We start from the raw sequence: 16,481 nt of genomic DNA, 5'->3' as shown, positions 1-16,481 counted from the left end.
CATTCCTCATTGCAGCACAAAACAGCAGAGAGCGAAAGAAAAAATAATGTTCCCAACTATTATTATTTTATTATGACTTTCACCACATTTGGTGTTTAACTGAAAACCTCAGTCTCTTGTCTTTTTTCCTCTGTGTGTCTCTCAGGCTGCTGCTGTAATCTGGACAAATTGACAAAACAGACTTTTTTTATAGAGAGAGGCAAGGAACATGCCTTAGACAATGAGTTTCTTTGTGGTCTGCATAAGGCTAGAACGGACCCAAGCATTTTGATCTCAAAATGAGGATTTAATATCTCTCACAGACAATACGGAGGTTCAGATAAATCTACACAGTTAGATACAAGAAGACACACAGAATGAATTTAGCACTCAACGCAGACTGTAAGATACATGAGTGTGCAAGCTGTGATGCATAGAAGTGCTGCAGGGCTTGTAGGAACATTTATTTATTTTTGCACAGAGAATAAAACACAGCCTTGTTTCTCTCTCCTGTAATGCTGGGAAAACTATGTAGAAGAAAGCTCTAGTCTTTTCAGCATTTGACTTAAAATCTGAAGTTAGCTCTTCATGTAACAAATAAAGGTAGAACATATATGTACATTCATATATGTTTTAATCACATTATCAGCCCACTGATTTAGTGGGACTAGATCTACGGTCTGTTTGCAAACCGAGAGTCTAAATGATCTTAGCATCCATTGATGAGATTATGAGAAATGTATATAATATTTAACAAAACAAGATCAGTGGGCTCCTATAGAATGTAATAGAAAACTACAAAACTAATGTGAAAAGTCATAGAACAGTATCTTTTTGATGGTTTTCTAAACCATCCTATGGAAATCTTTAGCAAGTGCATAAATTCTCTGTTAAAATCTATGGGATCATTAAAGATACCTGGAGAAAAGACATCGCATCATTCTCATTAACTTGGTAGAACTTTTCAGTAAAGAAAGGGACGTAGGCTAGGAACTTTTGTAAATTTTGGAGACTTTTATAAATTTTGACCTGGAGAGTCATTAGTAGCCCACTGCACATTGATCTGCACCCCGTGAAATCCAGTGATGCCTGGTAACATGCCTTAGACCGTGTAAAACAGCTCTGGATTTGGCTCATTATGCCATTTAAGCCACTTCTATTATACTTTCTCCTGTTTTGCCACCGCTTATGCTGAGTACCTTCCTTAAATCTCAGGTGAAATCCACAGGACACTTCGTACAAACATGTGCTTTGAATAACTGAGTGTCTGGTTTAGCTGCTAAATTTAAAGCAAACCAGGGCTATGGCACTGTATATTTTGTTGGATATATTTTCTGGCTTTGTGGGGTATTGGCTGCATGATCTGATAAAAACTGAGGCTAAATGAACTCTACAATTTGTATTCCTACAGCCACAAGTTTATTGGCTTGTTTTTTTTTTCTCCCTTGGCTCTGTCTGTAAGGTTCATTACTTACAGTTACTGCAGAATCAATTTGAAATGGCCAAAATCAGTGATGGAATTTATAGCACAATAAACGTACTGCCATACAAGTGCTGTTACACATGAAAGGGCCTCGGAATATTCTTTTCAGCAATGCTTCTACATAGCAGAGTGTTCTGTTTTTATCAATTTAACGGAATCATCACAGGCATATTCTGAGAGGTGTAATCCTGACAGCTACACAGCAGATTTTCTCCGAGGCAGATATTTTTACAGGAAAACAATATTATTGATAAAATCTTAGCATATCAGAACACAGAAAAGAAACCGAACACATCTTTTTCCTTCTCCACATCAGCATTTGCAGTTCCATTTCACACACAAAAAACTCTGAACCAGAAAGAGTTTAGGAAGAAAACATCCTCATGCTCCTTGAGATATATATTAATTAGTTATCGGTTTAGCAACCCTGAAATCTAGAGTAAGAGCACATGGTGGGCACTATGGTGTGTGGAAAATGTGGAGGGCATTTGAAGTGAAAACATAAAGTATAGCATCAGTAGTTGCCTGTTTATAAAGTTTATAAAGATTTACATTTCTACTTAGTCTGTTTTTCTTTCCAAGTGTCTCTATTATAGACATCTCATATTTTACACCATTTTGAAGCACAGAAAGTTTTAACTTTAGCATGATGCATTGTGAAAAAAATACAGAAAAGACAGATGGCAGGCTGTCCTCCCCAAAACTCAATTTCATAATATGCATGTGATTGCTAATAGGCAGGCACTAAAAAACAATTTTCCTTGACGGAGAAGAGCTGATAAATTGTCAACATAAACTTCGCCTCTGGTTGCTCCAGTGATCTAAAGCTCTTCTGTGAGTTTTGTACCATCAAAGTCTGCATCTTACAACCATATCAAAATTTATGAATGCATATGACTATAAAGTGACTGAAAACAACCCATAATGCATGTTTGTGTAATGTGAATCAGCTCCTTGCTTCCTCAGGAAAAACTGGCCAGTGCTGCGTTCCTAACCCCGGGCATGTGACTGTGGGAGAGCCAGCCTTGAGTTCAGTGACGCCCTGCGAGCTAATTAAAACAGGGCTCTGCATTTAGGTATCTCCTAAACACAGTGCTAGGTCTAGTGGTGGACTTACCGAACCAACACAGTCTCTTTAACAGTACAACAACGTGAAAGATCACAAGAACTGAAAGCAGTTAATTAGTTAGGAAAAAGAACACATTTCTGAGCACCTGAGCAGGGAGAAACAAATGAAAAGGCTAATAAGCCTTTCAAGAAGAGAAACGTTTATCTAATAATTCAGAGAAAAAGCATGCCTGGATCTTCCAAACTATGTCAAAAGTGAAAGGGCTCATTGAGTTCACATGAAGTAAAATTAAGTATTCAGTTCATTCATGCACATATTCTTGGGGAAAATGCCCAAACTACTTGTACATAGAATGAGACCCGCTTACATTGAAAGTGCAGAATTCATTTCGGATTTTAACATTTCACTGTAACTGGTAACTACTAATTTTGATTTTTTAAAGGCTTAATATTTGCACGCCTGTAAGAATTCCGATCTTAACTTCTGATAATAACTGAGAAGCAGTAACTCAACAGCAGATGAGCTGTGACTGGTCTGTTACAAACATATTTGCTTGGAACAAAATAATTCAATGATTCCACCACATATTTAATTGCAAAAGTTTCTTAAATTTGATCGATTGTGAAAAGATTATGAAACATTTTGATCAGGTTGTTCCTGTTCTACAGAGGAGACGCTACTTGCAAGTATGTGACCAATTCTGTAAAGAGAAGCCATGGGAAGAATCCGTATTTTTTGAACTTCTTTTAATTAGAACAATACCGTCAACTTTAAAGGCACTGAACTTGCTTCCTGTTGCTCTAATTGTTTATACTCTATATTACTCTTCATATGTCCCTTAAATTAAAAAAAAAAGAACAGCAGTAGACCAAAAATAGATTTCAACTTTAGCAAATATTGACAAAATCTTAGGCAGATACACTCTTTTTCAAGTACATTTGTATAGAGTCACTGATGTGCTGTATTGTTTGGTTTATACAAAGACTAGAAGTATAACTGACTATGTCTGTACAAAGGAAAGGGAAATGGGGGTAGGAACGGGAGCTTCTAATGTGCTAGCACAAACAAAAGCAGAAAAAATATTGTTTACAACTGATGAAACAGTCCTTGGCTGTGTCCTTTTCATGGCAAGCAATTCACGCAGCAATGTGCACAAGAAGTTCAGAGAGAATAAAATACCTATCCATAAAAAGTGAAATAAAACTTGTAACCCTCTTAGGGTAACCTCTTCAGAGCTCAGACCTCTTTATGAAATCTCTATGGATTCTCAGTAAAGGCTCCAATATGAAGTTTGTAAGATAATTACCAGTTCTCGTAATACATTTAGTGTTTGCAGTTGTTTGGGGTCTTTTGAATGAATTTTAAATAACGGAGAAAATAAGATAATTGTGCTCTCCCAAGCCTATTCTTAGATACCAATTATTTTCCTTTAAGCAGGCACAAAATTCTTGGTTCTAAGGAGGGACAGTCAAAAAATATAGTGGTAACAATTAAAATTTCTTATTTCATACTGGTTATAGATGCATTAAGGTATATAAGCTCCAGGGTCAGTATAAGCCTTGCTCAGCTTTCTTTAAAAGCATTGGGAGTAATAAAGACTCCCATTTTATCTTCAGTGAAATAATACTGCTGAAATATCACCTCATTTTTGATGTCAGCAGTGATTTCTTTTTACCTCCATGATGTCAAATGGGAATTATTACTATTAGAACGATGGCTTCCTAATGATGCTGTAAAAAGGAGAAACTGAAATTCTTCCCACCAAACATCCATATTCTGCCTTCTCCATAGGGTAAAGCAGATGGGCTCAACTAAACACCATTCTTCAGCTAGTACCAGTGCATTAAACAGACACATCAAAAGGCATGCTTAAACATTTAGAAACAGAAGCAACAGCGGCTTATTTGGTTATATGCACTCCGGACAACAGAGAAGGACATTTATACTATAGGAACTCTCTCTGGGAAACACGGCCTGAACACCCATGATCGATTTTCTGTTCTAGAAGGTAAAAACAGCAAATCGGTGTCCAGATCACTGTCCAGAAGTCATTGCACCAGGTTAACTCAACAGCTATAGTGAATCCAAGCCTCATGTGATGGTCCTTGTTCAACTACTGGCATACAGCTCTGGCATACTGGTGATGGACACATCACTGAAACGCTCTGTGCCTTTATTCTCCCATTCTGTCAAATGAGCAGGTACAGAGGAACCTTGCTTCATATGACATAAAATCATACTAAAAAATTCGGCTTTTGAGTAAATGATGGGCCTTGAACCTTATGCAACTGCCTATACATGTAGAAAGTCAGTGAAGAGCAGCTGAAAAGTGGCACCATCTGCCACTGGGGACAGAATGGGGCATTTTGATTTGCTAATACTTTCACTTTGGTTCAAAGAGCTACAGTGCCTAATGATTCCCTGCCATTTTTACATGTGCTTATTACATGTATTGCTTCACACTAGTTGATAAAGCTTGGAGGTCTTTAGGGTGAGGAAATCTATGGTGTATGAAAAAATATTAATCAAATTGAAAAAAAAAGTCTCTTTATGAAGTTTGTTTGTTTTGAAATAAGGAAGGCAAAGTTTGCAAGGAGCCAAGCCATCGGCAAACCCAGGAGGTGGATGCTGCCAGCCCTGTTCCTCTCCCACAACAAGGTGACAGGAACAGCAGCTTCAGGGAGCTCCCCTTGACTAAATCCAAGGGGTAGGAAAATGTGGTTTTCTGCTGGTGCATTGCTTTTTCTTTCTGAGAAAAAGGATTTTGGAGCAGCTTTTCTACAGCCAGCGGTAGCCCAGTTGAGAGCAGGAGTTCGTCTTTTTCTGGATTTTCCATGAAGGTTCTGCTAAACTTCACACTACCTGATCTGAGAACTTTTTTGGCATCTCATTTTGCCTATTTAGGGCAACCATCAAAACAAAGGAAGTACCAGCCTGAGAAAATGAAGTGTGATGTGCTAGAACACAGAGATGATTTGACAATATTCATGTCCTAGGAAGAAAGGCTGAGGATGAAGTACAGCATGTCATCACAGTTGGCTCCGATACAAGCAGCCATTGTTATCTTTGGCAAGTTACTCAATCTCTTGGTATGTCAGCACTTTCCACCCTCAGAGGAGCGTTGCAAAAGTACATTCATTAATATAAATGACATTATAAGCAACAGGAAAAAGTGAATAAAACATAATGCTTTGCATAGGTAAGAACCGGCACAAAAAGTAAAAGACAGTTTAAAAAACACGGGCAAATTATGGGTTAAAAAATAAATGAGAAGTAAAGTTGCTTTTCCAAGTTAATGATAAGGTGAAATCATAATTCAGTGTTTATCTCGTTGTTGCACAATGCAAATAAATTAATGCAGTTATTATATCACCAAGAAGATACGAAGAGCAGGGAGCAGGAAGAAAAGGAACTTTTTGAAAGGATTTAGCTTAACAGGACAAAGAAACAGCCCGATCTTTATGAATTGTGGGCATCTAAGATTTCAGCATGCATTGAATATAAGAATTAATGATAAAGGAAAAATTACAGGGAAGTAATTCATAATGACAATATTATATAGCATTTTAAATATTTCCAGCTGTTTGTAAAAGAGATTTTCTCTACAGTTTTTTTAAATTTCGAAGAACATGTGATTGTAAAAATTTATTACTGAGACCCAACTTGTGTAGCTGGTATGTAAAATGTGCCGTACAGCCTTAGCTATTCAAGGGAATGTGCATGGTGGCCTTTGCTTTGTGGAGTGAATGTGGGGACAGGCGATAACCCACAGCTTTGCCTCCCTGAGTGCAAAAACTATGCGTTTTCCTGATGTCTGTGTTACTTACACATGAATGATACATTCAAAAGGAATTTCTGCTTGCCCACTAATACAGCCTCTGACGGATCACAGTGTAATGAAAGTAACGTCTGACTGTAGGTTCCACATTTGTGGAACAACTTTATTACTAGAAGATATTTTTGGTTAGAATTTTCTTGTAATTCTTCAAGAAAATACTTACATACAGAGGCAATAGTGAAAAATACTCTCTTGCAAAAATGTGGTCTTCTCCCCTCTAGTTAACACATCACAGTTCTACAAAAGCTGAATTTGCATACGTGTTTCCATAAGATATCAAGATTAAACCCCTATGACTATCAATTCAAGACTTATATTTTCTATTCAACAGCTAGTGATCTCATGTGACCAGAGCAAGACAAAGTGCAACAATGAGAAACAAATTTTCTTAAATGCAAAATTCACTGAAATGCAAGTTTAAGAACGTTCCATTCAGTTTCATCTTAGTTCTGAATTTCATTGACTGTTTCGCACTCAATAAAGTTTTAACAGTGGAAAGATGATACGGCGTCTCCAAGTATCTGCTGAAGAGCAGGAAGATGTACTCATCTACACTAGGTTAATATTGGTTACATTTTTTCAATGTATGAGCTTATTTTCTTTTCTAAGCATACTTCAGAGAAAAACTTTGAACTGTTGGAAGTGGTAGAGATAATTAAAAAAGCTATTAGCGTCTGCACTTGCACATCTAATACAATGTTTACATTACGAGAAGGAGGAGGGCCAAAATATCCACTGGCAGCAGTTACAAAACAGCCAAGTGGAGCAGAAATGTTGGCAGCAGCATCTGTCTGTCCTAGAGCAAATTCTGGCTGGTGATTCTTCACAGAGCGCTGTGTGGTTTTCTTTGCTCCTACATAAGGCATATTCCCAGTCATTAACAATAAGCAGCGGCAGACAACACTGGTGGATAACTTAAGAAAACAGTGGACTGAAGACCTCTCTTTTCCAGTAGGCATTCCCACCTGGGAGCATGATACCTTCCTCCCAGCGCGCAACAGGAGGTATTTTCTGGTTCCCACTCTGGTGAGATCTCACAGAATCACAGAAACTTCAGAGTTGGAAGGAACCTCTAGAGATCATCTAGTCCAACTCCCCTGCTAGAGCAGGATTGCCTAAAGCACATCACTCAGGACTGCATCCAGGCGAGTCTGCAAAATCTCCAGAGAAGGGGACTCCACAGCCTCCCTGGGCAGCCTGTTCCAGTGCTCTGTCACCCTCACCGTAAAGAAGTTTTTCCGTGTATTTGAATGTAACTTCCTATGTTCTAACTTGTGCCCATTGCCCCTCGTCCTATCACTGGGAACCAATGAAACCTCATTGTTCTCATCCCACTCACCGATCTCTGTTTGTTAATGCTGCAGTGGGTCTTACGCTGCACTATTAGTTCACACACGTAGATCATTACTGCTACTTATGACAGTGCAACAAACATTTTCTATCTCTATGCCTCAACAACTCTTGGTTCTTGAAAGAATACCAGATGGGGCTTGGAGCTGATCTCTGTCCATTATGAATATTTTATTACTTATCAGAGTAATCGCAGAGTTTTCTTTCACTGTTATATCCACTGACTTTTAATAAAGGTAGCTTCAGAATTATACTGCCTAAAGATCAGAATCAAAGGCAATTGCTGCTAATTTGGTGATAATATTATCTTTTTATATCACTTATTCTTTCATAACAGAATTTCTTAAAAATAGAAGATCTCCCAGAAAGCAATCCCTGTTTGCTCAATTTTATGTTTTCTTCCCTTTCAGAACCCAGTCTGTGATTTCCCACTTACACAGTTTGGAACACACTGCAACAAAATCACAGCACTGAAGCCATATGAAAATTTAAAACAATATTTGAGGAGAAACACACTCTGATACAGGTGTCAGGAATATTACAGCTGCAGTCATCATGAGGAATGATCAAAGCTTGAATCTTTCTTTTAAAGAAGACTGCTATTAAAAAGGCCTTTTATATAATACTAACCGGTCAGTTTCATTTGTGCTACTGCAATAATGAATGCCTAACATATATTCATTTCTTCAGATGGTAGAACAGTGCTATAAATCCCATCGAAAAGATGCTCAGCCTTGAAAATGTTTTTTTTTTTTGAGAAGGTGGAGTTAGTAGCTGCTGAACACTTTAAAAAAAATTGTTAATGTATTTAGATGCTGAGTGTGAACCAAGCTTTTCCAGACAGCTCTCCTAATGGAATCTCACAGCTCTATAGCAAGGCATAAAATGAACTCTGGTCTTCTTAATCCTGTTGCAGACCATCTTTTCTTGAACCGTATCTTTATATCTACAAGTAGATACTTCATAAGGCTCAGATTGGCCCATTAGTATTTTGTTCTTTTATAAGTAATGCTGCATCTTTACTAGCTAAGAGACTTCCTTTTGACTAAAAGGTCATCGATTTACATGGGTGAATTCTCGATCAGTTCTTTTTCTCTGACAAATTACCTTTAAGTCTTCCCAGTACTGAAAAGTCTGGGGAATGCATGTGCTGACATTTAGAAAACTCTTCACATAATGCTTCCTGATGTTGGTTTCTTATTCCTTCTTCACTCAATTAAGGAGGTGTGGCAGTAGCCATGTGATGAAATACTAAGTTCTGCAGTTTTCTTTCTTCCCACAGAGAAAGGTCAGGATACCTTTCTGGGACAGAGTAAAATGCTTGACAGAAAAGATTTCAAGGGGGAAAAATATTAGAAGAGGAGAAAAGAATTTAGGCCAAGCTGGAAAGTGGGGTATGTGAATTCCCTCAGGCTGAGGAGGGAATTAAATCTGACTCTAACATAGCCCACATCGAGAAATGTACTAATCATTACACTATTATGCAAAAAAACAGCTGCCTTCTCTTTCTTCCTCCTTCCTATTCCCCTGAAATGGAAGGTGGTTTTCTGCTGTGTTCTTAACGAGCCCATGATATACTGGGCCCTTAAAGTGATTTTGGAATAGGGACATATTGTTTCTGAATTCTAGGTGAAGCTTCCACTTAGATGGGAAACAATCATTTCAATTTTGGATTGAATCAAGAGAACGGTATCATAAGGCAAGTGCAATGGCATAATTCTGGCTTTCTAACAGAGCTTTTGTTTGTCTTGCCCTCTTGGATTAAGGGATCTAAATTCTGCTAAGACCTGCACTTCAAGTGCACAACTGAGATTTACAAATTTTGCCCAACTCTTCAAGTTCTTCTAAAAAAAAAATTGAAAAAATTATTAATTCTAAATTGTGAATAAAAGCAGGAATAGTGTGGAAAAGGCTGATATTAGAACTGTGATGGACATAAAATTTCAACAAGAAATTCAGATTTCCATCTTCAGAATCCGTATTCGCGGAATTCTAACTTTATGACTTTAAGTGCAAAATCTGAGACCGCGGTCTCAGAAAATGTTTAATTTTAAACAAGTTTGTAGAAAAATACCATTGCACAAAACAAAAAGATGAATTCACGTAGACTACAAAGACTAATTTGTGAAAATACTTTTATGGAGTTTTAAATATTATTTAAAATATTTTGATATTCAGCAACTGACATATGAGGCATAGCTAAGCAAATCGGAATCCTCCATTACTGAAATACAGGCATCAGATGTGTAACAAAACATCGAAATTTCTAAACTAAACTTGCTAAAACAGATTTTTTATATAGCAATTCACTTATTTTTATGCAGTATGTCAACTGTTACTTCAGATTATGCTGTTAGGTTTAACAGTCCTCTGTGATTTAAATAATGAAGATAACTTTGCTCCCTTCATTTCAATTTGGTCAGGTTTTTTAAGCTTGCTCGCTTTCCACAATCCACTTGCACAGGAACACCAGATTGAAAAACAGGTGTAAATAGCTGCTCTTGGCATTGATAAGAGCTGTGATTCTGTAAAGCAGCAATGCAGGGCTTACACTTGTATCCAGTGCTAACACTTCTGTGCCATATTAAAGGACTCCAGAACTCCTGAAAGTCATATACAAAGAGCTGAAACAAAGTCCATTTCATTCCTGTCCAAAGACTATGCATATGCTTTTCCATAATCCCAAGGCACTTTTCAAAGACACCAAGGCCTCACTTTAAGGCAGAAGTATGAGTAACCTAGCAAATATTTCTTTTCTCAATAATAGAGGCTCAAAAGTCTAAGGTTGTAAATAACATTTTGCTCAGTGCGTGACAGCTGCTATATTTACTTCCAGTTACTGAAGAGTCTGCGGTAGACTCATTGTCTTGTGACCTCAATGACTTTGCTGTTTTAGTGACACGGAGACTGTTTCTTTTTGACCCCGAATGGGCCAAAACAGGTATCCAGGTAGCCCAGCAGATGATAGAAAGTACCACTCCAAGTAGGAAGGTACAGCCTGAAGGATTTTTAAGATGCCCTTAACTCTGCTGATGGATCACCAAGAAGGTTGATTGCCAGCTTCTTGGGAGATGGAGAGGCAACAGATTGCCACAGTGACAGTGAAAGTACAAGGGAATTTCCTCATCCACCTCTGTAACTGCTTATCACGAGAGGGCTACTCCATAAAACAATAGAGGAAAATGTATGGACATATACTAAAATATCTGATGAGATGATGAACCAGCAACTACTGGCTCTGACGATGTTTGATGCTTCTTCATCCCATTAATTATGCTTTGTTGAAGAGACCAGTAGCAGGCCCTAAAGATTTGAACAAAAAAATCCTAGCACAATCTGACATGAAAGTAAACATGAGAAAACAATAATAGGATATTACAGGGGAGTAGAAAATGTATCACTGTACTTGAACAAAGTAGTTTTCAATTAAAATTAGCTTTGACATATGCCTGAGTAAGTTGGACAATAGAAACACTGAAGGTGGGATAACTTAGGTGGACAGAGCTGTGACCCTCAAATGGGCGAAAACAAATGGAAAAGGAGATAAAACGGAGAGAACAAAAATACAATATTGATGAAAATATTGATGAAAATATTCAATATTGATGAAAAAAAAATTGAAAAAAGGAAGATGTAATACATTTTCATCAGAGAAAAATGCTAGGTCTCTGCATCATGTACCTTAGACAACAGCTGTAACGGTAATTCATTCTAAGTTTTGCAGTGAATGGAATTATAATTTTTTTCTTTTTATTTGTTTTCAATGTGTTTTATCAGCTGACTACATTTTATCTGACTTTTTTTTAAGATTGTAGATTTACTCACTGAAAACTGAATAGCTTTCTAGCACTGTATATAAACTCTTTTCCTATTAGCTTTGAACCTAAGAATATTAAGAATGGTAAAATCCAATTCAAGGAGGGTGCTGGGGAACAATGAAAGGGAAGGAGAGTGGAAGGATTAATCATGTAACCACTTTCCCATTTCAGACTTTTAAGGTAATATAATTCATGAGGAAAAAAAGCCATTACCTCTATCTTTACATAGAAATTGGGACTAACTAAATCAGTCCAGGAAGGGACTATAAACAGGGTTCATCTCATGTTCTCATGGTTTAGAACAGGGTCTCTTTGAGGTATACATATGTGTAAGTCTATCAGTGTGATTTTTGTTCCAACATTTCTTTTGATAGAAAATTAGTCCTGACTAGATCAACCCGAATGATTAATCAATCTCGTTCTCTGACTGTTTTCAATTTTATGTGGTTTTCCTGAGGCAGGGATCATTCATTCTGAAAATTGGCTAAGCATCTTGTGGACCACCTCAATCATTTGCTATCTAAAGAAAACATTCATCAGCAGTTCTCAAAGCAGGGTAAAAATGGAGTTGTGGTTCTGAGCTCAGTAAGAGTTTGGAACGAGACACAACCACTTCACAAAGATGAAAAAATTTGTCACTGCTGGAGGACTGAATGCACAGGGAGCTGCATACCTTTGACAGAGCTAAAACCTGACTCACATAAGATATGGACTTCCCAGCACACTGTTCCTGATGAATGTTTGTATGTTGATTCAGGAGGGTTACCCACCCACAATGACAGAAGAGCTCAAGGGAAGCTGTTAGCCAGGAGCTCTTGCTTTTTGCAGAGGGAAAATTCAGCGCCCTGTGGCCATTCTGAAGGTGTGAGGCAGCAGCTCCTGAGTCAGCCTGCTCCACCAGGATTTCCTGCAGGATCTCTGCTGCACATGACCCCATCTGGCATAGCACTTCCTGATTAAGTGCTGGAGATCTTCCAGGGACCTCTGACGCAGAACTTAGCCAGCTATTCTCAAGAGCTTTGTCATTATTACGTAACTCTATTCTTCTCTTTGATAATTGCTTATAGCTGTACATCCCTAAGGCTCATGGACCTTTCTTAATTTTCATAAAATTTATACCTGAACTAATTCTAGAAGCTTTAAGTTTGCTCTAGCACTGGACTTTTAGAAATCAATGAATAAATTGGTAACATTCCTGAAAGTGTGAGCAACATTCACTGTAGTAGTTGAGCTTTATTATGCTTGTCTAATACACCAACGGAGAATGACATTTAAACAAAGCAGTTCTTAACACTCGGTCAAAAAGACATTCACGTGATCCAACTCTTCTAAAATGAATGCACAATTTTTCTGGGGCTCACTGAGGCTGTGGATAATTACCCTTCCGTAGAATATAGAGTGCCAATAACCATGCTTTTGAAAAACTGTCAAAGTACAATTAATGTGGCTGGACGCAGCTAAATTCAGCCAAACACTGTCAGTTACAAAATCCTCACAAACATCAAAAAGCAGAGGAACTATACATCTATATTTACACCTGCCTAGGAATTGCACACTGTTTATGCATTTTTACTCACGCTGACTTGCTGATGCCTCATGGAAAAATTTGGAAAAAACAGTTTTGTCAACTATCATACTTTCTCTTTTTACTCATTCTTTGTCTCTAGGAAACGCTCTCTAAAAAAAATTATATCTGATCTTTCAAAATTCATTCTCCTCTACCTGTGACATGTCAATTATGGTTTTCAGTGTTTCCATGAGGCATCAGCAGGTCTAAAAGAAAAATCAAATTGTATTTATATGATAGACATTACTGTGTCTTTCTTTTGAGTAAAGGGTCTACTGTGAATTTCAAAAACTGCATTGTAATGAGTAAAGAACCCACCTTGTGAAGCCAGCCCATTCTAGATAAGTCCTATTCTGGTGCTGGACCGACATTAGATTGTCAGGAGTCCAGGAAGAGAGAACAACAAAGGATCTCACGTGTCTTCCTTTTGTTCTCACCTACATCTGGCAAAAAATGTCAGACTACAAAATCCACAGAGGAATTCTCTATTTTTTCCCATTACTACTGCAGCAAAAATATCCAGCAAAGCAAGTTCTCAGCCAATCTAACTTTGACCTAGCCTGGATGGACCATGCTAATCATGAAAATTACTAAAACTTCAATAACGTGCCCATTCATTCATTCATTCATTTGCCTTCCTCCTCCTGAGACTGCCAGTACACAATACGTCCTGAGACTTGTAAGCTGGTTGGCATGAACACTACTGAGTGCATTCTTTCAGGCGTTGACAATTAAGCAGTACACAGATCAAAACTTTTGGTGCCTTTAGAAACCACTGACTCGGACCTAAACTTCAGTTAATGACTTTTATCATCTTCGCCCGGAAACCATCCAACAGAAGGACTCCCAGTCATTTGCTTGCAAAGAAGACATTTCTTTCAGATTTTTACTGCCCACCTAGACTACCTTGATGCTATATTCACAGAGAATTTTTTAGGAAAAGTGAGTTGGGGAATTTTACTTCAAAGCTCCTCTAAATCTTCTCCTGAAAACTAAAAAAAAAACGCTTGTGAAAGTTTTTAAATGAACATTGACAAGCAACTTCTTTAAATACACACACATTCTGAGACTGACTTTCTTGCACCACTCTTTTATCTTGTATAATACTTAATGGATGACATATTTCATTCCACAAGTTGACAATGTTAAAAATGTGCTATTCCTTCTAGTTTTAGTATACTGCAAAGCCACTGATAGCTACAGGCACTATGAGCGATATATGACTGAAGAAAAATGAGATGACTGCTGATAAGGAACAAGAGACTTTCATATCTTAAAAGAGTCTGAAATCCAACAAATATGATCCCTAGCAGCAGATGCCCCTCAGACAGACAATGAAAGAAAAATGGTGGAAAAGTACTCGTTGTGGCTTGTTTCCTTCAGCCAGAACGGTAGCAGAAAAATTAAATAGCTCTGCATGAAGAAATCCTACCTCTCCGGGAAAAACATAACCCAAAGATGACTAACAGTCTAACAAAATGAACAGTAATTTTCCACTATGGAAGAAGTGATGTTACTCTGACTCACCTTCATTGGTAGAATATACCTTTACTCTGGAAGTGTTGCTCTTTTTAAAGCTATCATGCTGTTATCATCAATGTTTTTTGTAATAACGATTGATTTAATGGAGTGTAGTATCACAGCCAAACCTCAGGCTGGAAATATTGTATTAATGATTCTTTAAAAAAAGGAATGAGACATATGCAAATGTGAAATAGCTCCTTTCTCTGTCTATTAATGTGTCCCTGGAACACGAATGAACATAATTTAAAGATGTCAATATTTCATGCTACAGTGCAACCCTTACCTTGTATCCTGACGATTTGATGTGCACTCCTCGCTTGGTCAGTGTAGATTTCATTCGGATGAAAAAAGAGCGCTCTAGAGTGTTGTCAGTGGTTAGTAAACTGGGACTTGTAGATTCCACTAGGGAATAGAAAAAAAATACATATACACATCATTTAGATTTTATACATCCCCTCTAAGCTATTTTTCAGGTGCAATCCTTGAACTCACTAAAAATAAATGACTGATGGATGCTAAGAGTGTTGTAATCAATTTACCTCATTTAGAAAATGTTTACTTAGCAAAAAAAAAAAATTTGAAAAATATATGTATACTCAGTAAGTCTCATTTTCAAGTTATTTTTCCCATAGAATTTTTAACAGAGAGTTGCCTCATTAACTCTTTCTTGCACAATTTTGTTATGACTGGAGTTATTTTGTTAGGGCATTACGTTGTTTTAAAAATTGAAGAGTTCTTCAGCATTTTGTGAAAGGCAAGGTCTCTCTCAGGTAGCAATTCTGTCTGCTGAAATAGGCTGCAAATTCTGCAGGCTTTTGTTCCCTAGTCTCCATTCCTCGCTTGCAGTGATACCTAGGGTGAGTCGCTGACAGTTTTCAGTGCCTTGGTTTCCCCATTACTGAGGGTTAATTATTATCAATAAAGCACTGGACAGCCTGAAGGCAAAAATGCTCAAGTAAATGACTATTATTATTATTATTATTTTTTATCATTATTATTATTATTATTGTTGTCACCATCATAACAATTGGTGACTAATTTGTCACTGATGAAACGTCTTTGTAGTCCAATTGAAGAGATAGTTCCTGCTTGGAGCTATAGCTCTCACCTGTGCTTCTCACTCCCTCAACTTCAACCACTTAAAATAGTAAATAAATACTCTTAGTGTAAACCATGATAAAATAGTGGGTACAAACCTAGTCAGCATTGAGATATTCTTTATACAATCTTTATTATCACTATTTTTAGCCCTGATAACCAACGTCTCCCCAAAATATTGTTCATGGAAAAATCTGGAGCAGCTTACTATAAGCAAGCATTATGGGAGACTAACTAACTTTCAGTTTCAATGAGTAATTAACACTGAATATAAAAGTTATTTTGAAATTGTTCTGCTATTGCTTTGGCGAACCAACCAAACTACCAGTAGAAAGTATTCACATATTTCAAAAGCATTTGTTATGCAGTAAACAGAAACACAAAACTTGTTTGCGCGCTAAGGATTATATTGAATTGTCTTGTGTTTGTGACATTTCAACTTGATTTTGATGAAATAACTGACAACAGTGCCTCTTTCTTTAGTTTCTCTCTTAAGATTTTTTTGTTTTAGAGAGCGTGAATTCGATGTCATTTTAAATGTACAGCTCTTTATCACTCGAGGGAAAAGCAGAGCCATGTTATATTTAGTACTTTCATTTCTTCTGATTAAATATGAATTACTATGAAATTTTTCTCATCATCTAACACGCCATAATACGCCAACAGCTTTTTAATACACTATATAAGCACAAACTTCTGCTCTAAGAGTTTAATTTGCCCCTCTAATCCAATCACATCAACCTTATTTCTCTTAT

General features: G+C 37.2%; 1 protein-coding gene across 7 annotated transcripts in view; it reads right to left on the bottom strand.

The window, feature by feature from the left end:
• Positions 1-16,481, bottom strand: part of NPAS3 (neuronal PAS domain protein 3) — a 627,172-nt gene that overhangs the window by 47,598 nt on the left and 563,093 nt on the right. For all 7 annotated transcript variants that reach the window (XM_074585122.1, XM_074585125.1, XM_074585124.1 and 4 more), the window contains one exon: positions 14,912-15,030. In XM_074585122.1, coding sequence (XP_074441223.1) covers positions 14,912-15,030 — 119 coding nt within the window. The remainder of the gene's footprint in view (positions 1-14,911; positions 15,031-16,481) is intronic.

Source organism: Larus michahellis, chromosome 4, assembly GCF_964199755.1.
Source record: "Larus michahellis chromosome 4, bLarMic1.1, whole genome shotgun sequence".
Lineage (NCBI taxonomy): Eukaryota > Metazoa > Chordata > Aves > Charadriiformes > Laridae > Larus > Larus michahellis.
Note: the sequence above shows the minus strand (reverse complement) of the source record. Positions and strands in the feature narration are given on the sequence as shown.